General features: G+C 46.8%; 1 protein-coding gene across 1 annotated transcript in view; it reads right to left on the minus strand.

Annotated features, from left to right (window-relative positions):
* Window positions 1-21,870, minus strand: part of LOC119187311 (uncharacterized) — a 293,285-nt gene that overhangs the window by 25,612 nt on the left and 245,803 nt on the right. Inside the window, exons 8-12 of the mRNA XM_075870274.1 lie at window positions 13,492-13,548; window positions 12,714-12,770; window positions 11,138-11,194; window positions 3,240-3,477; window positions 2,408-2,558 (exon numbers count right to left, since the gene is read on the minus strand). Coding sequence (XP_075726389.1) covers window positions 2,408-2,558; window positions 3,240-3,477; window positions 11,138-11,194; window positions 12,714-12,770; window positions 13,492-13,548 — 560 coding nt within the window. The remainder of the gene's footprint in view (window positions 1-2,407; window positions 2,559-3,239; window positions 3,478-11,137; window positions 11,195-12,713; window positions 12,771-13,491; window positions 13,549-21,870) is intronic.

The raw sequence follows: 21,870 nt of genomic DNA on the forward strand, positions 1-21,870 counted from the left end.
TCGCGGCTCATGCAGTCTACCCCTAGGGGCCACCTTCTCTTCCGCTTATGCGCGTCTAACACGCTTGCACTCAAGAGACGGTGCAGCGTATTCGAGAACCGTGGCGCCTATGCTCCAAGTATCTCTGCTCCTCAGTAACATGAAGATGCAGGCTCAGCGGTGGAGAAGACGAGCGCTGGCATGGATGCTTGAAAGACAACCCGGTACCCGACCTCGTGTGCACTACGCAGACACAGCAGGACCACCAACCAAGTACTTTCACATGGCCGCCACGTTTCACCAGGAAAATCTCGTCAACGTACTCTCCATGTGAGCACGAATTTTGAGTAGGAGAGAAGAAGTAGCGATTGCACTTGCATCCGCGAAATACCGGTTCGGGAGTTATAATAAAAACTCGCAGAAAGTATGTGCTTACTGCTTGGCAGGCGAAATATATTTCGCAGCCCGCCGCATTCAAAGACGGGCTACCACTCGTTCAGCCCCGAAACGTAAATTTAGGTTCCGGGCCATAAAGGCTTACAAGATGATGAGGCCACTGATGCGGCTACCCGGGCGCTTAGCCAGCAAGCTTCCCAACCGAGCTACTACCTGAAAATCACCCACGTTAGTGCACACAAACTAAAGCACCCTCTGGTGAAAGTACAAAAAAATGCCCAAAGAAAAGCATACCGGAGTGGTATACAGCATTCCTTGCACCGCACGCCAGAACTTTACGTAGGTTTAAACAAAAGTTTCGAGCAGAGATTGAAACAATATCGCTACGAGGTGAAGAAAAAGAATGCTGCATCTAATTCATTGGCCGAAAACATAAAAACCTACTGGCCACGAAATCGATTGGGACAACACCAGCAGCACCCAAAAAGAGAATAATTCGTCTTTGCGTGTTTATCTTGAAACATTGATAATAATAACAACATAGCACACCTTCAACCGCAACCAATGAATATTGCCTCCCCTGTATGCGAGATACTTGCGACACATACTGAAACGTTCTTAGCACGTCACATTTTTTACCTTCACTTTGAACAATACTTCCGTGTGGGACCCAAAACGCCTTGTCTCTGTTTTAAAGTGCTTCTATTGTGGTCAGAACTTTGTCTTTTTTTTTTGCGAATGCCTCCTCCCGACAAAACCGGATTCCGTCAAATGTTTGACTTCAAAAAAGACTTTCGCATGCTCATTTATGACAGTTTATCTTTGCCTTAATTGGCATGTTTCAATAAAGTGCCTCTTTGTAATGTATGGTGCGACTGAGGTATGTCTCACGTTCTTCATTTTTATTTTTATTTTTCAAGAAAAAAAAACTAGAGGTGTACATGAGAATTGTTGTTGACCCTGCTGCAAAGAATGCGGACTTTCGTAACTATAATCTCACGCACAGTCATTGCGATGAGCGATAGGATGCGAATCATCTAAGTCGTATTAATTCTCGTTGCGCTCCAAATATCGATCATTGAGGCTTGAGACCCCCTGATTCACATGAAGCTTTTCACAGGTGAAAGTAATCTTATCGATCCCCCCCCCCCCCACTGAACAAAATAACATCAAAATTCACTCAAAGAACACTAGGGTGGAAAGTTCTTTCGGCAGTAATCGTGGTACAATACGAACTGACTAGGCTTAGTGGCATTGGTAAGCGAGGCCTAGTTGCCGTATACAGCAGCCACTTTTTTTTTAAAGATTGTAGCTCATTCCATTCATACGCTAGTACCGCAGTATATCACGTGTAGTAGCTGAAGTTTTAGTGGCATCAGACTGAGGACATAAACCTTTTTTCACGTTACGGCAAAGTATCTCATTATATCACGAGTGAACGATGTGTACGAATATCCTCATTTCTATGTATTGAAGCATGAAAAAAAAAACTATTTAGTTTCAGCACTCAGAGTTCTGGAAAGGCCCAGTCTAAAGAGCCTTGCGAAACTAACGAGTCATGGGATAAAATAATTGCGGCTGGCTGCGTCGCTTCGTAAAGCTTCAATAATTATTCATACTTCAAAGTACACTCGTCGTGTGACCACTTACGACTGGCTTCCAGAAAGAAACATTAGGGCAGACTGATGTTCACACCAACAAATACGACGGACAAAGCAGGTCTGCTTGAACAGACGCTTGACTTGTCATAACCCCGCAATGTAAGTTGATGTCCTCTTCCGGTGCACGCGATTAATACAAAGACTTGCCCCTACAGTAGCACAATTAAACATTTCAGCATCAAGTAATCGAGTCAGAGCAGTTGCTCTACAACCAATTCACTCACTTGCAACCAGTTGCTAGCAGTCTCTTTCCGACTTAGTCGCAAGACCGATGGTAGCCTCTAGTGCGTAAGACTTCCAATCCAACACGGGAATCAAAGACCATTCAATGTTGGCTCGTGAGCCACTAAAGTCGGCTGAACTAAACTCACCTTTAGCACCGCGAGGGCTCCTGCGAAAATGGCGGGCTGCGTGAACTCCCTGTAGAGGTCCAGGAAGCCAAAGTTCGACACGCTCTGGCTCCAAATGGCGTCAATGGTTTTCATAAATCCATGCTCCTTGTAATCCTCGAAGAGTCCATTCCTGCAGAAAGATTTAAAAATGGAGACGAGTAGGAGGACACATGATGCGCTCTTGAGTATACACACACACAATCAGTGCGCGCAACAGCTTGAAATATCGAGCCAGAATGTTGATGCCATTCGCTTTTACCGCAGTGTGCGACTTCCTCTAGTCAGTTTTCACACGTTGCGTGAAGCGTGCCTTTTATCGCCAAGTGCTTCCATTCATGCATAAGGTAAATACTCTTATCAAGGTGTGAATTTTGGAAGGATCATTAAACAGGAAAAATACCCGACAGTGTAGGCGTCATCGGTTTCAATACAAGTGATGATGGCAACAATCAACTTTCAAACCAAAATCACCACGTAATCCTTTGACGTTATGCGCCACAGGGCGCCGAAATTCATGTCGTCATCATGACGTCGTTATTAACATCGCTTATTGTGACTAGACACGATGACCACATAGCATGACATAAGCGCATGACCAAATGTGGGTCTGTTCAATCACGAATTGACTGCACTAAATCGAGGGACACTTTATAAATTACCAACTGTGTTCAACAAAAGCCTGTAGGCGTTCGACAGGCAATGCCATGTCTTTTTGCTATGGATAGGTATCTTTTGCCCGTAGATAAATGCACCGTACCCAAATATGCTTCAGCTTTCTGGCACATTGAATTAGTCGTAAGATTTCACTCACTCGGGTGAAAAGGATAAGCCGGACTTGGTCCTCTTGTACCTCCTCGCGTGAAGGACAATGACCTGTGGATCGGACTCCATCTCGTTGATGCCCTCGAGAAGATTGCTCCTGGAGTTTTTATACAGGGAGTCGTAGAAAAGGAAGTCGCACATGCCGTCGTAGGGCAGGTAGCCCTGATTTTTGCGCACCGGCTTACTCACAGTGCAAATGTACGAATAGGAAGGCATGGGCTCGGCCACTGTCGGAAATAACCAGTTATCACGTTAGCCAGAACACATGAAAGCAGGCACGCGATTCTCTATAGATAAACAAGACGGAACTTTGGCGCTGGTGTCTACGGGAGCTGCAACGCACCGCACCTCAGTAAGCATGGGAAGGATGAGTAGTGCACGAATTCGTCTAATCGTCGTGGTATTGGAACGCAGGAGAAAGACATTCAAGTGTACCTCCTGCATTCCAATACACTGCATAGCGTTAGTGCAGATTAGGCCTTGGCAAACGTATTCTGTGAATGAAGCTTGTACGCTTTTTCTTTCATCAAATCAGCCGTGAAGATCTAATACAAAGAATTTTTTGAATGAATGCATTCAGAGAGTGCTACGCTTAATCGCTTTGCAATGCCCTCCAACAGAAGGCTGCGTGTGGCAGGTGTGACGTCATGCCATGCCACCCACTCCAGAGAGGCGTCGACGCTGCGCTCGCTCGAGACCATGCGCCTGCTGGACTATTCATTGTGGTGCAGTTCACTGCTGCTTACATATGAACTGTCGTATATCGTAGCTGCATTCATCAACTGAAAGGGCACGCTGCTGAACACATGCATTACGGCTTAATTGAAAGGAATAATAAGAGTTTTCAGCTTGTACGTATACTTCTTTACGGTACCGCGTTACGGGATACCGGAAGAGATCCGCGCTTGCGCTGGCCTTTTATGAAGTGCTGACTTTTAAAGACAATAGTCTTTCCGGGGGACCTTTGACGGGAAAATTTTGGTGTGTCCGTCTGTCCGTCCGTTCGTCTGTCTGTCTGTCTGTCTGTCTGTCTGTCTGTCTGTCTGTCTGTCTGTCTGTCTGTCTGTCTGTCTGTCTGTCTGTCTGCACACTTGTCTGTTTGTCCACCCTTAACGATACCTCAAACGGCATCAAACGGCCAACCCCATCCGCAGTGCCCACCGATATTGCTCAAGCTTCAGCGTTCATAGTTTTGCGATTGTCAATTAAAAAGGAATTATTGAGCATATCTGGGGCGCCATAACAACACGTTGATGCCTGCTTTTATACTAGAAGAGGCATACACAAGTCACTCTATAAGGACTGTAGCGTTTATCATTCTGCGCTGACAGTGCAACGCGATGCTCAAAAAGGTGTTTCCAACACTTTTTTTTTATGGAACGTAAGCTACTTGCCGTAAAAGCTACGTTTACGGACCTATCTCGTAAATACATCTTCGTTCATGGTTACGTGCGATATGCACTTTGCGGAGACTCCAGCCGCCGAGTTAAAGTAAGCCGAATTGCGAGTCCGAATTGCGTTCACCTGGTTACAGCTGGCTTACTAAACCTAGAGTGACCTAGAATACCGAAGCCATAAATTTATGAGAGTCTTGAAACGCCTAAAGCCCCTGATACACTGGATAGGTTAAGCCATCTAGCGAGGCTAGAATGGACGCAGGCAAGCACAGAATTGTTAATAAAGAAATATCGTACGTTCTGGTTCTTTTGCAAATGCCTGGCAGTTGCTTGATAGAGAACGAGTTGCCCTTTAAACGAATATTTCTCTCAAAAACCGGGCAAGCTCGCACCAAGTCGCCACAGTGATAATTATAATTTGTTCAAATAATAAACATTAAATGCAGTTATCGTTACGAATACGTGGTTTTCGCGAACGTAATGGTGTATGGTTATAAAGTGCGTATTATTTACGTATGTGCAGTTAGAACATTTCTTAAGCATGCATTCCGCTAACTCTGAAAATGCCACCCGGTATATCAGCAGTACGGTGGTGTCATAACGACAACGTACCAGCAAAAAGTGCCCAACGAAAGAGCAGCATTACGTGAGACGCACACACGCAAAGGCCCACTTGACCCCAATTGCCTGGTTAAGAAACTGACCCATGAATGTTTTTGCAGTGAATAATTGCTGTTACAATTACTGGGCGTGCGTTCTCGTTTTTAATTCAAGTACACTGTAACAATAAGAATACTTCACCAAAGAGCGGGCCGCTAGGGGTCTTGGAGTGCAGCAGCACTTCGCTTCGGCTCCGTACCGCGACAGCGAAAATTGCCGATCGCTGGTATCTCGAGTGCTCTCAACAACACGAACGCCTTCATACAGGTGAGCGCTCTCCACTAACCCCTCTTGAGGTTTAGGCGAGCCCCAGGAGGGCCACCAGGCCCAAAAAACCAGGCCCCGTCGCGCCACCGCCGTGCTAGGCCTTGCGACGCGTCGCGCCACAGTTTCCTCACCTTAAGCCAGCAGGGAGGTTCGAGTACAAGGCACGGACATGGAACCAAGCCAGTATGACCCTCGGGACTGGACCCAAGTCATCAGAGCCCAGGCAAACCTCCGGGAAACACGAAACGCGAGCCACGGTACGAACGCCGATCCTTCTGTGCGAGAGATGCCGAGCCAGTCGCGCGAGACTCCGCAGACCGCCACAACTTCCGGGCTACAGAGCTCTTCGACGCAGCTGCGCGTTCTCCATACAACCGCCCAAAAGATCAAGCAACTACCGCCCCTTCCACCCGACGGATTTAAAGTGGTGTTCCGCTCCTAGGGAGGCCTTGACCTCACGACGCTCCAGCCACGCTACCTCCTCACCGCTCTCATGCAGGCCGCTGCGCTGACCGACCCATCTACGCTGACCCTCCGGATTCACCCTGTCAATAACACTTGCACAGTGTCTGCGGTGAATGAAAAGACGTGTTCAAGCTTGTGCAGCTACAGCACATCACTTACGACAAGCATGAGTATGCCATGACGGCATACATTGCACCCCCCGATGGCTCAGTCAGGGGTGTTATTGCAAACGCCTACTGGAAGGAATCACCACAAGAACTACTCGCGGACTTGATCTCCCGCAACCCCCACGAAACTATACTAGACGCTCGACGAATGGGACTCACGCGATCGATTCTCATTACCTTTGGACAAGCCACCGTCCCACGAAAGATTGTTTATAGTGGAGGACTGCATCTGTGCACGCTCTGTACACCAAGGGTCGAGACGTGCAGTAACTGCCGGACCATAGGCCACCGCACGGATGTATGCATACAACCTAGGACGCACAGGTGCCCCAGATGTGGCCAATTACACCCGAAGGAGGCAAATCCAACGTGTACTCCAGTCTGCATCATCTGCGAAAGCCCACATCTGTCGGGGACCCGGGAGTGTAAGCACCGGCACCTACCTAAAGTAACCAGGCCCAAGTCACCACGTGAACCACGATCACAGGAAGGAGTAGACCACTCACTACGCGGTGCAAGCACCAAACGCTCTGAGCCACATGCCAGCCAACGAAAAGGGCAGTCGAAGAGTTCCGACCAACCTACATGAGCGGACAAGCTGAAGACGCCCAATGGGACCAGACTACCGGCAACCAACACTGCGCCTGCCCCGGACCCCCGTGACCAGGGGCTCCGGGCCCTGCGTGTGGAGGTAAGCCGTCTCACGACCCTTCTAACACAAAGCCCTACTCCCCCCTCACCTCCTTCGCAACAGCTGTCCCCAGAACAAGTCACCCCACCCACTGCGCAGTCACCCAACAGCCACGCCACACACTCCTCACCACCCCTTAAAAAGAAACGCAGCTCAGACTCAGTCGACGATTATCGGGCTGACCTAAGAAACTTGGAAGCCAAATTTGACGCCAAATTGGTAGCGTTGGAGGCGCGCATCGAAGATAAATTTTCAACGATAGTCGAGCAGCTGCCTACTCGTTTTGAGCAACAGATGGATGCACTATTCACACGCCTAACCCAAACTCTAGAAACTAAGTTTACGCAATTTGAGACCCGCCTTCAGAGGCTCAACACTACCAGCTCATCACATGAGGGGTCTTCTACCTACATCTCACACACACCTGCTCCTTCTATTTCACTTCCACTACAGCAACAACAACCAATCCTAGCTCCGCCCACGCTCCAATATGGCGGGTCGTGATACTTCTACCCACCTATCACTAATCCAATGAAACTGCCGCGGCTTTCGGGGCAAGCGCGCACCGCTGCAGCTCTTAATACCTGCCCTCCCTGCCATACCCAAACTTCTTTTGTTACAGGACACGGAACACCAAGCCAAACTTTCAAGTTTCCATGCAGTACACTCAGACCCCACTTACACTCCCCGAGTGTCCACACTTATTCATCGCACCCTTACCTACCAAGAACACACAATCACCTCCTCCACTCCATGCGTCCTCATAGAACTCATCCCGAGGAAACTTAACACACCTCCGATTTTTATAGCCAATATCTACCACACCCCACGCCAGGCCATGGCCACTCTCGATGAGCTATTGCAGAGAATTCACCGCATCGCGGGCCGAAACCCCCTACTCATAGGCGGCGATTTTAACTCTCAGCATACAGACTGGGGTTATCGGTAAACCACAGCACAGAGTCGCAGGCTTTGGACTACCATTCAAGACTTGCGCCTCACTACACCTAACAACTTTCTCACACTAACCCGAATCCGCAATAGCGTAACAATGGACACTAGTCCAGACCTCACACTCAGCCGTTTTCTCAAAGATATCTCATGGTCTCGTACACAACACACACTTGGAAGCGACCATTATATTATCGCCATACAAATACCTCACACACCACACAGACCTCGACTCCTCACCCACAATCTGATTCACTGGGACGCTATCCGACCCGCTCGTCGGGAACTCCCCAATACCCCGATACAAGACATTGATCATTGGGTCTCATCTTTCCTAGATGATATAACCGCACACACACAAAAGATTACCACACCACCCAACACCCCTACATTGGACACTCGCTTAGCCCACCTCTGGGAGGCGCACCACAGCATACTGGAGAGATGGAAACGGCAGAAACATAACAGAACGTTAAAACGCCGACTGGCTACGCTACAGACACAAATAACTGCGCACGCCGAGGAGTTGTGTCGTTCCAACTGGGGTCAGGTGTGCAACAGCATAGCTGGCAACCTCTCTACCAAGTACGCATGGCACCTCCTACGGCACCTTATCGACCCTACACACTCACGCACAACGTCACAACATGACATTACACGCCTACTTCACAACTCCACGCTTTCCCCTGACACCCTTCTGGACCAACTACGCACAACACACACGGCACCCGGCACCTCCTCCCCTCTCCCGCCCTACACGGGAGCCCCGAATGAAGCCCTGGACAAAGACATATCGGAGCAAGAGGTCCGTATGGCCCTCCAGAACATCCGAACAAGCTCTGTACCGGGGAAAGACGGGATAACTAACTCCATGCTCCGTAATCTGGATGATCAATGGATTGCACAGATTACAGATTACTTTAATAAATGCTGGAAGGAAGGCACCTTGCCGCAATCTTGGCGCCATGCCAAGATTGTATTCATCTATAAACCTAACAAACCCCTTACCATATCAAACCTCCGCCCCATTTCACTCACATCGTGTCTCGGGAAGCTTCTCGTGCACGTTGCTTTAAACAGACTGGCTCAACACATGCACAACCACAACCTATACTCGCACAGCATGGTGGGCTTCCGCCCGGGTCTCTCCACCCAAGATGCCATGCTTCAACTGACGCACGGCATTCTTGATCCTCTCATCCCCGCTCTTACTAAAGCCGTCTTGGCCCTGGACTTAACCAAGGCCTTTTATCGAGTAGAACACCGAGCGATCATGGCGGCTCTCTCCCCCCTCAATGTGGGCGTTCGTATGTATGCCTACATACAAGCCTTCCTATCAGGACGCACGACCGAGGTTCATATGGGCCCCCATGCGTCCCCTCCATATACACTCAGTGGTGTAGGCACTCCGCAAGGTTCGGTCCTTTCCCCTTTTCTCTTCAATGTCACACTCATTCTCTTAGCCCGCGCTCTTCACAATATCCCTCACCTTCACCACACCCTCTATGCAGACGACATCACACTGTGGACCACCCACGGTAGTGATGGCGACATAGAGGAAACCTTACAAACCGCCGCAAACATTACACAACAACACGCACAAAGCATTGGTCTCTCCTGTTCTCCGGAAAAATCTGAGCTGCTTCGCATACGCCCTTCACCACGTACTCTTCCCACTGCCCCCATCACCGTTACTCTGGACGGGCGCCCTATCCCAGAAGTCGACACAATCGGAATCTTGGGCCTTCACATCCAAAATAACGGCCGTAACACTTTCACTATCCGGAAACTCAAGCGGGTGACGGATGCGCTCTCGCACCTCGTCCGCAGAGTTTCTGGAAAACACTATGGCATGAAGGAACAGGATTTGTGTCGTCTCATTCATGCCTTCATACTGAGCCGCTTCCTTTATACAATCCCGTATCTCCGACTTCGACAAGAAGAAATAGCCACCCTGGATGCCAAGCTTCGTAAAGCCTACAAGGTGGCCTTACACCTCCCCCCTAACACACAGACCACTAAACTTCTTAAGCTTGGGCTCCATAACACCACACACGAACTCATTGAGGCCCACAGACGGGCGCAATACTCTCGTTTAGCTCAGACTTTCACCGGACGCTACATACTTGACACCCTAAATATTCACATACCAGCAGCCGACCCCACACTTCTACCAATTCCCCGACCCATACACACACAGATAATAGTTTAACCTCTCCCAAGATACACCCACGTTACCTACCATTCGGCCCGCCGCAAGGCCCGTGCAAAAGCTCTCCACAAATACTACGGTTCTGAAGAGGACGCCGTATGGGTGGATGCAGCTTGCACGGGCGACGACGCGGCAGTTGCAGTCGTTGATCGCACACTCCAACCCATTGCAACTCTCCACCTTCCTCCTGCATCCACCCCGGAATCCTCGGAAGAAGCGGCGATCGCGCTTGCCCTCACACACACTGATGCCCGGTACGTCCTTTCCGACTCGAAAACCGCGATCCTAAATTTCGCACGAGGACGAGTACACGAGAGCGCTTTCAGAATTCTCAGCTCGCCCATCGAAAACCCGGCCCGCCATGTGGAGCTGATCTGGGTGCCTGCGCACTCGGGAAATCCCGGCAACGAAGCCGCCAATGACCACGCCCGAGGTCTCATCAACCGGGCGGCGGCGGAATTGGAGTCGGGCTCTTCCAGGGAGCGCATGCATTCGTTCAACGAGATGACCCAGTCTTATCGCGCCGAACGCCAGCTATACCCACCACCCCACCGATCCCTCAAACATTTTCACCAAATATTATGGCGTCGCCTTCAGACCCGCATCCTTCCCTCCCCCTATTTTCTTTCCCGCATTTACCCGGGAGCGTACGCCCCGTCCTGTGCTCAATGCACTCACCCCCACGCTATCCTTACCCACATTCTCATGGAATGCCCGGCGGACCCTCCCCCGCGGGGCCCGGAGCCACTGACCACATAGGAGGAATGGGAGACCTTGCTGCGCTCGACGGACCCGGCCAAGCAGAAAATCGCCACTGACCGGGCCGCCCACGTCATGGAACTGCATGAACTCATGAACGCATAGCGCAGTGGGGTCGTGCGGGGACCCTGGGACGTAAGTGCCCAAATCCCTTGGTCTAATAAAGTTTTACTTCCTCCTCCTTCAGCAAAGCGCTCCTTTGCATCAAATGCAAAGAAGCGCTTTGTACATAAATAAAGCACTTCAATGAAACTAATACTCCTTCGTTCAGCAGTTGGTGAAAAATTGGGCATGTGGTTCATGAGACGGCCAATTTACCTGTAACTGGCCCGGTAGGGACCGGATTCACGGGAGTTGTCAGCGTCGTCTGGCCGCCTAGAAGCCAAAAAATAAAACACAGATGGAAATGTTAGCAAGACGAAGCTGGTGTGCTGCCTTAAAAATAAAAAAAAAAACTCTTCATAATATTCTGAAGGCACTCGACAAATATATATTCTCAACTCCATGCATTCCCTAGCCCGGTCGTAAACAAGTCTCACCCGTTTTCCTTATCTAGTACGAATTGCCATGACGACGAACCTGTTTGGTCCTGACTTATAGCGTGTAGTCCACCAGTTTTATCAAGATCCGGTACAAGTTATTCTGCTTTTGTTGCTAAGTTGCTCTTGTAAAGCTCTAATAACGTCCTCTAGTAATGAGACGGCCAATTTACCTGTAACTGGCCCGGTAGGGACCGGTTTCACGGGAGTTGTCAGCGTCGTCTGGCCGCCTAGAAGCAAGAAAATAAAACACAGATGGAAATGTTAGCAAGACGAAGCTGGTGTGCTGCCTTAAAAATAAAAAAAAAAAAAAACTCTTCATGATATTCTGAAGGCACTCGACAAATATTTATTCTCAACTCCCTGCATTCCGTAGCCCGGTTGTAAACAGGTCTCACCCGTTTTCCTTATCTAGTACGAATTGCCATGACGATGAACCTGTTTGGTCCTGACTTATAGCGTGTAGTCCACCAGTTTTATCAAGATCCGGTACAAGTTATTCTGCTTTTGTTGCTAAGTTGCTCTTGTAAAGCTCTAGTAACGTCCTCTAGTAATGAGACGGCCAATTTACCTGTAACTGGCCCGGTAGGGACCGGTTTCACGGGAGTTGTCAGCGTCGTCTGGCCGCCTAGAAGCAAAAAAATAAAACACAGATGGAAATGTTAGCAAGACGAAGCTGGTGTGCTGCCTTAAAAATAAAAAAAAACTCTTCATGATATTCTGAAGGCACTCGACAAATATATATTCTCAACTCCATGCATTCCCTAGCCCGGTCGTAAACAAGTCTCACCCGTTTTCCTTATCTAGTACGAATTGCCATGACGATGAACCTGTTTGGTCCTGACTTATAGCGTGTAGTCCACCAGTTTTATCAAGATCCGGTACAAGTTATTCTGCTTTTGTTGCTAAGTTGCTCTTGTAAAGCTCTAGTAACGTCCTCTAGTAATGAGACGGCCAATTTACCTGTAACTGGCCCGGTAGGGACCGGTTTCACGGGAGTTGTCAGCGTCGTCTGGCCGCCTAGAAGCAAGAAAATAAAACACAGATGGAAATGTTAGCAAGACGAAGCTGGTGTGCTGCCTTAAAAATAAAAAAAAACTCTTCATGATATTCTGAAGGCACTCGACAAATATTTATTCTCAACTCCCTGCATTCCGTAGCCCGGTTGTAAACAGGTCTCACCCGTTTTCCTTATCTAGTACGAATTGCCATGACGATGAACCTGTTTGGTCCTGACTTATAGCGTGTAGTCCACCAGTTTTATCAAGATCCGGTACAAGTTATTCTGCTTTTGTTGCTAAGTTGCTCTTGTAAAGCTCTAGTAACGTCCTCTAGTAATGAGACGGCCAATTTACCTGTAACTGGCCCGGTAGGGACCGGATTCACGGGAGTTGTCAGCGTCGTCTGGCCGCCTAGAAGCAAAAAAATAAAACACAGATGGAAATGTTAGCAAGACGAAGCAGGTGTGCTGCTTTAAAAAAAACAACTCTTCATGATATTCTGAAGGCACTCGACAAATATTTATTCTCAACTCCATGCCTTCCCTAGCCCGGTTGTAAACAAGTCTCACCCGTTTTCCTTATCTAGTACGAATTGCCATGACGACGAACCTGTTTGGTCCTCACTTATAGCGTGTAGTCCACCAGTTCTATCAGGATCCGGTACAAATTATTCTGCTTTTGTTGCTAAGTTGCTCTTGTAAATCTCTAGTAACGTACTCTAGTAATGAGACGGCCAATTTACCTGTACCTGGCCCGGTAGGGACCGGATTCACGGGAGTTGTCAGCGTCGTCTGGCCGCCTAGAAGCAAGAAAATAAAACACAGATGGAAATGTTAGCAAGACGAAGCTGGTGTGCTGCCTTAAAAATAAAAAAAAAACTCATGATATTTTGAAGGCACTCGATAAATATTTATTCTCAACTCCCTGCATTCCCTAGCCCGGTTGTAAACAAGTCTCACCCGTTTTCTTTATCTAGTACGAATTGCCATGACGACGAACCTGTTTGGTCCTGACTTATAGCGTGTAGTCCATCAGTTTTATCAAGATCCGGTACAAGTTATTCTGCTTTTGTTGCTAAGTTGCTCTTGTAAAGCTCTAGTAACGTCCTCTAGTAATGAGACGGCCAATTTACCTGTAACTGGCCCGGTAGGGACCGGATTCACGGGAGTTGTCAGCGTCGTCTGGCCGCCTAGAAGCAAGAAAATAAAATACAGATGGAAATGTTAGCAAGACGAAGCTGGTGTGCTGCCGTAAAAATAAAAAAAAACTCATGATATTTTGAAGACACTCGATAAATATTTATTCTCAACTCCATGCATTCCATAGCCCGGTTGTAAACAAGTCTCACCCGTTTTGCTTATCTAGTACGAATTGCCATGACGACGAACCTGTTTGGTCCTGACTTATAGCGTGTAGTCCACCAGTTTTATCAAGATCCGGTACAAGGTATTCTGCTTTTGTTGCTAAGTTGCTCTTGTAAAGCTCTAGTAACGTCCAATCTATTTTAGAGTACCTAGTGATAATCATCTTGTTCACTTACTTTTAACTCATATACACAGTCGAAACCACGTTAACAATAACCACGCTCCACAATAACTTCATTGGTATAATTTGTACCTACTTATAACAGGTTGCTCGAAAAGATGCAAATCAGGGAATGGCAGGCTGTTGTGAAAAAACTGTATCTTATGGGGTATGCTCACAGGCACTAGTGATAATAAGAATGACAAAGCTGCCAGTTCTTTTCAGAAACGTTGAAAATACAGACACTTTCGTGGAACCATGTGTACCCCGTACAGCCAATGGATGACAACGTTTAGAATTTTCAGTGCCTAAACACTTCCCAGTTTTTACGTCCTACTCAAAAGGTATGTCTAAAAATGTATGAACAGAAACCACTACCACCCCCGCACCAAAGTCGATTTTAAAAGTTAGCTTTGCCGCAATGCCTTACAGCTATGCAGTGAATCATAGTCCAAATCCGAAGGAGTGCTGGGGCACGTTTTGGGTCTGGGTGGGGCTTCAGCGGCTCTAATTTCCTGTTCTCTTCACTATTTCAAGCATTTCGCGTTCTATTACCTTTTCACATGGGGGCGCCGTAACCATAGTTCATTGTAGTAAACGGTGGTGCGACCTGTGGATTTTGTTGTAAGCGGGTTATTTCACCATCAAAAACATACAAAACTTTATGATGCGGCAGCTTCTAATTGTTATAGCCGGTGCATCAGCAAACGGTACCGTTATAAGTGGGCTCTATATGCACTCACTCGTGGGAGGTCTCCACACTTCCAGGGAAGAAGCACTAGTGGAAAGTTGCCTCAATATTTTTTATCTGGTTTCTTAACAGAAACTAACCTGATGTGATGACCGGGGTTGGCGTCGTAGTCGTTGTACGCAGTGACGCACTTGGCGTCGGAGCCAGTGTTCTCGGAGACGCACTTGGCGGTGGTCGAATGGTAGAGGTACTGAATATGCGGGGTATTGTTATTGCTTCGACTGTGGGCATGCGTGTGATATTTCCAATCATAATGACGGGTGCTTCAGTAGACGAAGCCGATCCTGCAACATTACCACCAGCTCGTCCTCCCCCATTTCCAGCGCTTCCTCCCAGATCATCTCCGTCGTCGTCGTCAGTGTCGCCTGACGAAAGATGCACAAGGGGAGAGAAGCCATAAAGTCGCGGCACGCATGGCCAGGGAAGCAAACGCCACGTTTTCAGATACGCTTTTGATATGTTCAGCATCAGACGCAGTATAGTTACTCACCGCAATGCACGCGAAAAAAAAAAAGAAAACACAACGAAGTGCGAGACACAAGCGTTGTCTAACTGAATGCTCATTGGGAAAATGTTGCATAATTAAATAGGCCCAAAGGAAGGCACTAAAAATCTTTCTCGGCATCAGTGAGACCGATGGACGGCTGGATCGAGCACCTGAATTTTGTTTGTATTATTTCAAGCGTGTGCTTGTCCCTGAGCTTTATCAATTTGCTGCTTTACTGTAGTAGAGGTAGTGACAAGTTCTGAAATCAGGGTTACAAAACGAATGCCTCAACACAACTGCGAGCAGACAAGTCAACTCAGCGCTTTGTAATTGTCGAAAGGGTCCATGGACCTTAATTGTCGAAGGAAGCAACGCAAGAATAACTCGAGGAGTGAAAATATACTGAAAAAGATATTCTTGATTTTAGTGAGGTATGCCGGAGGGTAGACCCATCAACCGTATTGAGTATTTGTACATCCTCCTGTGGAAGGGACTCTCTATATTCAGACTAAAGAGGCTGAACTTCCTTACTTACGCGAACATAGGAGGCCTTCTGCAATGACATTGAGGTACTCTATATGTCGATCAAATGGTAACATAGGTGATCTTAAAGTTAGATCGGAGATGTAACTTGGGCACGGTGGCACTTCAGGCATGCGGACGTCTGATAACTCGTTCGTCTTCCTTGTGCAGTTTTTCCTCGGCCTGCTTCTCACCTCCGGTGGGGGCAGCTTGCGATCCGGGGAGAGCACTACGGCACAGGCCCACAGTCTGGCGTACTACCATGCGCCAACAATCCCGTCCTGCACGTCATCGGAGATGTCGCCTCATCATTCGCCGTTACCCATCCAGATTCTGACTGCGCATGATCAGCTCCCAGGACCACCCACCAGCTCACCTACAAAAGCTCGTGCAGCGCACTCGACGCTTCTTGGGCACGGTGGCACTTCAGACATGCGGACGTCTGATAACCCGTTCGTCTTCCTTGTGCAGTATTTCCTCGGCCTGCTTCTCACCTCCGGTGGGGGCAGCTTGCGATCCGGGGAGAGCACTACGGCGCAGGCCCACAGTCTGGCGTACTACCATGTGCCAACAATCCCGTCCTGCACGTCATCGGAGATGTCGCCTTATCATTCGCCGTTACCCATCCTGATTCTGACTGCGCATGATCAGCACCCAGGACCACCCACCGGCTCACCTACAAAAGCTCGTGCAGCGCACTCGACGCTTCTTGGGCACGGTGGCACTTCAGGCATGCGGACGATAACCCGTTTGTCTTCCTTGTGCAGGTGAGGAAGAAATACGGAAAATGTATACGCTCTGACGATCCTTTTTTGTTTGTGCTACCGTGTCCACGGTTTTCTTGTATGCCATGTTGTGTTAGGATGTTTTTGCGAAAATTACTACTCTTGGGGGGAGACATCGAGACTAACCCGGGACCTACGCAAGATCAAATCGCAAGCGCACTAAAAGAAATCGCCGCGGATATTAAGTTCATCAAGGAAAAGCGTCTTGTCGATATTGATAAAAAGCTAGACGCTTTATCAAGACTCGAAGAGAAGGTTAGTCTCTGTCAGGATGAGCTTGTCAGCATGAAACGTGCATATGAATTGCTGGAAAGGAAGGTCGACGACCTAGAAAACAGAAGTAGGCGATTGAACTTAATTGTTTATGGCCTACCTGAAGTTTACGGAGAGACGAGTGAAATTCTTGAACAAGCAGTGAATAAGACTATTGTTCAGGACACCCTCGGCCTTGAACGAGTTTCTATCGAACGAATACACCGCCTAGGACGAGCGGAACGGAACAAAAATAGACCAGTCATTTTCAAGTTGCTAGATTTTAGGCAGAAATCATCGATACTTAAAAGCGGATACAAACTGAAAAACACCAGCTTCTCAATCGGAGAAGACTTTTCGCCTAGAATCCGAGACATCAGGCGAAAGCTGTGGAACAGCGCCAAAGAAAATCGAGAAAAGAATGAGAAGGTGTCGTTAGTGTTTGACAAATTGTTCATTAATAACCAAGCCTTTACCTGGGATGAAGAAAAGAACGTCAAGGTTCTCGCCCAAAAAAAGAACGAAATGCGATCAAGACCGCAAACTCGGCAAGCTCGTCTACACGCAAAATCGAAGCCTTGACTATATTGAATGTTAACGCAAGAAGTGTTCTAAACAAAATAGATGCTCTCGAAAATCTTCTACTAGAATACAGTCCTGATATAGTAGGTGTCACTGAAACATGGCTTTCTTCCGAGATATACGATAGTGAAGTTGTTCCTCCAAATTATTACGTTATCCGTAAGAATAGACCTTCTCGTGGCGGGGGCGTCGCTCTACTCATAAAGAAATGCCATTCATATGCATCGCTTCCAGCTGTAACAGATGCTGAGGCAATTTTCTGCCGGATTCTTTGCGATAGCACTTCTATATTCGTTGGATGCGTTTATCGAGGTCCGTCATCCGGACACGAATGCATAACTGCAGTTCATGACTTCATGCAGCGTCATGTTCGCAACTCTCGTGTCCTGCTTATGGGAGATTTTAATCTCCCAGACATTGACTGGACTACGCTAAACCACACATCATCTGCCTCGGACGCTCTTATAAACATAATGTTGAACTTTAGCCTTCAGCAAATCGTGTTATTTCCAACCCGCTTACAGAACACTGCCGAGAGCATATTAGATCTGATACTGATTATTCAGCACTTCCCGGAAGACCGTGTTCGCACTGACGTAGTTGACGGCATATCAGACCATCACATAGTCATGTGCTTGCTGCCGCTTGACTCCAGTATTGCATGTGAGCAGCGTGGATCAACTGTAATTGATTTCAAAAAAGCTGACGATAGCAGCGTATTAACCCATCTCGCAAATGAGTTCGAAAACTTTTTGCAGCTAGCTTTTGACGCATCCAGTGATACTAATCTACTTTGGCTAAGTTTCAAATCTACTGTTATGTACTGTGTCACTAACTTCATACCAAAGAAACACACGAAAGCTCCAGGGAATAATCCTTGGATAACACGTGAGGTTATCCAGGCCAAGCGTAGGTTAAAAAGGTTGCGTGTGGCTGCGAAAAACCATAAGTGTAAATCATCCATTCAACAGAAGCTGCAGTGTGCAAAATCAGAGTTTAAGGAAAAAAAGAAAACTGCCAGACAATAATATTTTAGTGGTACACTTCCAAGCTTTATTAAAAGCAATCCAAGCAAATTTTGGAGATACCTTCGCACTAGCAATAATACACAGTCGCACACGGATTCAGGGGAAAGAACGGAAAAGGCTAACGAATACAACATTTTTTTCCAATCAGTGTTCACGACTGATAATGGTGCCACTCCTCCAGTATTATCCCTCGATTCGCCAAGCATTGATCACCTAGAAGTCACAGATACAGGAATACTGAACTTGCTTCTTAACTTAGATCCTAAAAAATCGAGTGGTCCAGATGATATTCCTAACGAGTTCCTTAAGAGGTACACAGAATGGTGTAGCAAGTTTCTTGGGTTAATCTTTCGAAAGTCGCTTACTTCATCCCAGCTGCCAGATGACTGGAAGATTGCAAAAATAATACCTATTCATAAATCAGGAGAACAGTCATTGGTTTCAAATTACCGGCCGATATCCCTCACTAGCATTTCATGTAAGCTACTAGAGCATATCATCCTCAAACACATAACTGTTTTTCTCGAAAAAATAAAATTTGGTCTCCTAGTCAACACGGATTTCGTAGTGGCCTGTCCACTGTTACGCAGTTAACAGAGGTAGTTCATGATCTAGCTTCTACCATAAATAATCGTGGCCAAACAGACATAATTTTACTTGATTTCTCTAAGGCTTTCGATTGCGTATGTCACAGAAAGTTACTAATTAAACTGAAAAGTGCGATAGGAGAGGGGTTATCGTTTTCTTGGATACAAAATTTCCTAACAAATCGCTCACAGTTCGTGCAGTATGAAGGTCTTATATCAAACATAGTCCCCGTAACTTCTGGGGTCCCTCAAGGTTCCGTCTTGGGACCACTATTATTTTTAATTTTCATAAATGACCTCACGTCAAACATTAACTGTAATATCAAACTGTTTGCAGATGACTGCATTATTTATAAGGAGGTAACCAGCTACACAGACCACATTAATCTCAATGAATGTCTAACCAAGCTAGCAGATTGGTGCGATAAGTGGCAAAGGTCCATCAATGTGAAAAAATCCACAGCTATGACGGTAACACGTAAGCAGAATCCATCGCAATTCATCTACACCATTCATGGTTCACCACTGACTAATGTTGTGCAGCATAAGTACTTAGGCATTACATTAACGTCTGAGCTGAGATGGGATACACACATAGCTAACGTCACTGCAGCCGCACTGCGTAAACTTTTCTACCTAAAAAGACGACCTCGAATTGCACCAGCGTCCGCAAAACTCTTGGCTTATACCATGTTCATAAGACCAGTATTAGAATATGCCAACATAGTTTGGTTTCCTTATACGCTAAGTGGTATTAGTAAATTAGAGGCAGTACAACGCAAAGCCACACGGTTTGTACACAACAAGTTCAAACGTACAGATTCTCCCACTAACCTTCTGGCTTCTTCTGGCATTGAAAAACTAGCTACTAGGGCAAAAGAGGCACGCCTGAGGTTCTTGTACCAGTTGTTACATGGTCACTACAAGGTAGGTGTGTCTAAGTACGTCACATTTTCACAGTCACGCCCTACTCGTCATAAGCACAAATACAGTCTGCAAGAATATTCCTCAAACAGTGACGTCTTTGGAAAATTGTTTTTCCCACTAAAAATACGTGAATAGAATAAACTGAATGCAAATGCTACTAATGCCGACACACTATCCACATTCACCGCAGTGTTAGAAACCATGCGTAATCTATAGTAGTGCTTCAATGCTTCACATACCTTTGCTATTTTCCTCTTTTCTTTTTCTTTTTTGCACGGCGCACTGTAGCAGGCCAGAAGGTACTGGGTGAGGCTTATGTATGTCAGTTGGAATGTTATTGTTTGTTCTTCATGAATGTATACTACCTGCAATATGCCCTCTGTAATGACTCCAACATTGGAGTTGACAGTATTGCAAATAAATAAATAAATAAATAAATGTCAACTCAAGAAAGGAAAAAAGTTACTTCAGAACGTGAACCAACGCATTATGGGCAAAGTTATCTTTTTTTTGACGTACAAAAGCTATTCAGCGTTAACAATCAGCAAGATGAATCTAGTGCGTTGATTAAGGAAATTCAGCTATAAATTGGAGAGGTGGGCGCGTCAATATATTTGAAATCTGAACAAAAAAGACACAAGTTTGTTAAGTAAAATGTGAGTTGGGCCTTAACGTATACGCAGTTTTAACGGAAAAAACGCAAAAGGTGTGTGATCTACATTACATGTGCTCCTCCAACTGTAGCCTTTATGTTCACAAAAGGTCACCAGAGCCATCCGGGCAACAACCAATATCCACTATAGCATCTCTTTATTACGACTCCAGAACAGTGTTGCGGAGTTACGCTCCGGAATCATTGCCCATTATCGCGACGCCGGAAAGGAATCGGTATAGAATGGGTACAACGCTTGGAGGAATGGAATAAGAATAGAATTAGGCACCTTTCGCCCAGTATGGAATGGGAATTAAATTGCGCCTTTTTCTTGAAGATTGATCACATTTTCTCCTAAGCGCTGGTTTTTAAGCTTCGTTAGAAACGTTAGAAATTCAAAGCATGAAATTTAACAATGAAGCGGTATTTTTGAAAATAACTTGGCTGACTGCAAGCGGTACCTATATAAACAGCGTGCCTCTACTACAATTTTTCCCCCTGTGTTGATTCATGGTTTGTGTTCGCGTAAACGCGAATCTGTGCCGTTGGTATCCACCGTGTGTAACTACGGAGGTGGCATAGGCGCCCTAGCAGGTTCCTTGATAATATAAATCGGCGAACGAAAAGAAAGGTGCACTCCTAATACAATCGAAACCATGATTCCCTTTATCTCAAGATACACTGACTACGGCATAGCTATGTTCTTACACCAAGTGAACCGTAGGCGCGTTCAGCTTTGGACCAAACAACGGAAGTCAATGGGATAGATGCATTCGGCAACACTAGTGACAGAGCGAAGTTATCGCGAAAAACGTTGAGACCTTGCGTGGAGCAGTGCAGCAACGTAACGCACAACTGTTCTCGGCTTTCGCAGAGGCCTGCTATACACATGAGCAGTTGCCTTCATCAACCTCTGCCTTGCAGGAGAAGTTCTTCAACTTGTTTGATTGGTTTGGGGGTTTTAACGTCCCGAAACCACAATACTATTATGAGAGACGCCGTAGTGGAAGGCTCCGGAAATTTCTACCACCTGAGGTTCTTTAACGCGCACCCAAATCTGAGCACACGGGCCTACAGCATTTCCGCCTCCATTGGAAATGCAGCAGCTGCAGCAGGGATTCGATCCCACGACCTGCGTGTCCGCTGCAGCTTTCTTCCGAAGCTACACATGCTGCAGCTGGCGTATCATTTATTTTATTCGGCACCTAAAGAGTGAGCATGAATGTGAGCACACGCAACGAAAGAAAAGGCTGGCAAGCTGGCAGATGATAACGTCTGCCTTAACATCTAGGGGCTAACTGTTGTAGCAAAACCTTGTTGAGCACTACCTTTGTGATCATAAAAAGACACTCTGTCGTCATCTCAGCATTAACACACTTAAGCTTTAATATTATATTCATTCAAACTTGCTCAA

The sequence above is a fragment of the Rhipicephalus microplus genome, chromosome 8 (genome assembly GCF_043290135.1).
Source record: "Rhipicephalus microplus isolate Deutch F79 chromosome 8, USDA_Rmic, whole genome shotgun sequence".
Taxonomy (NCBI): Eukaryota; Metazoa; Arthropoda; class Arachnida; order Ixodida; family Ixodidae; genus Rhipicephalus; species Rhipicephalus microplus.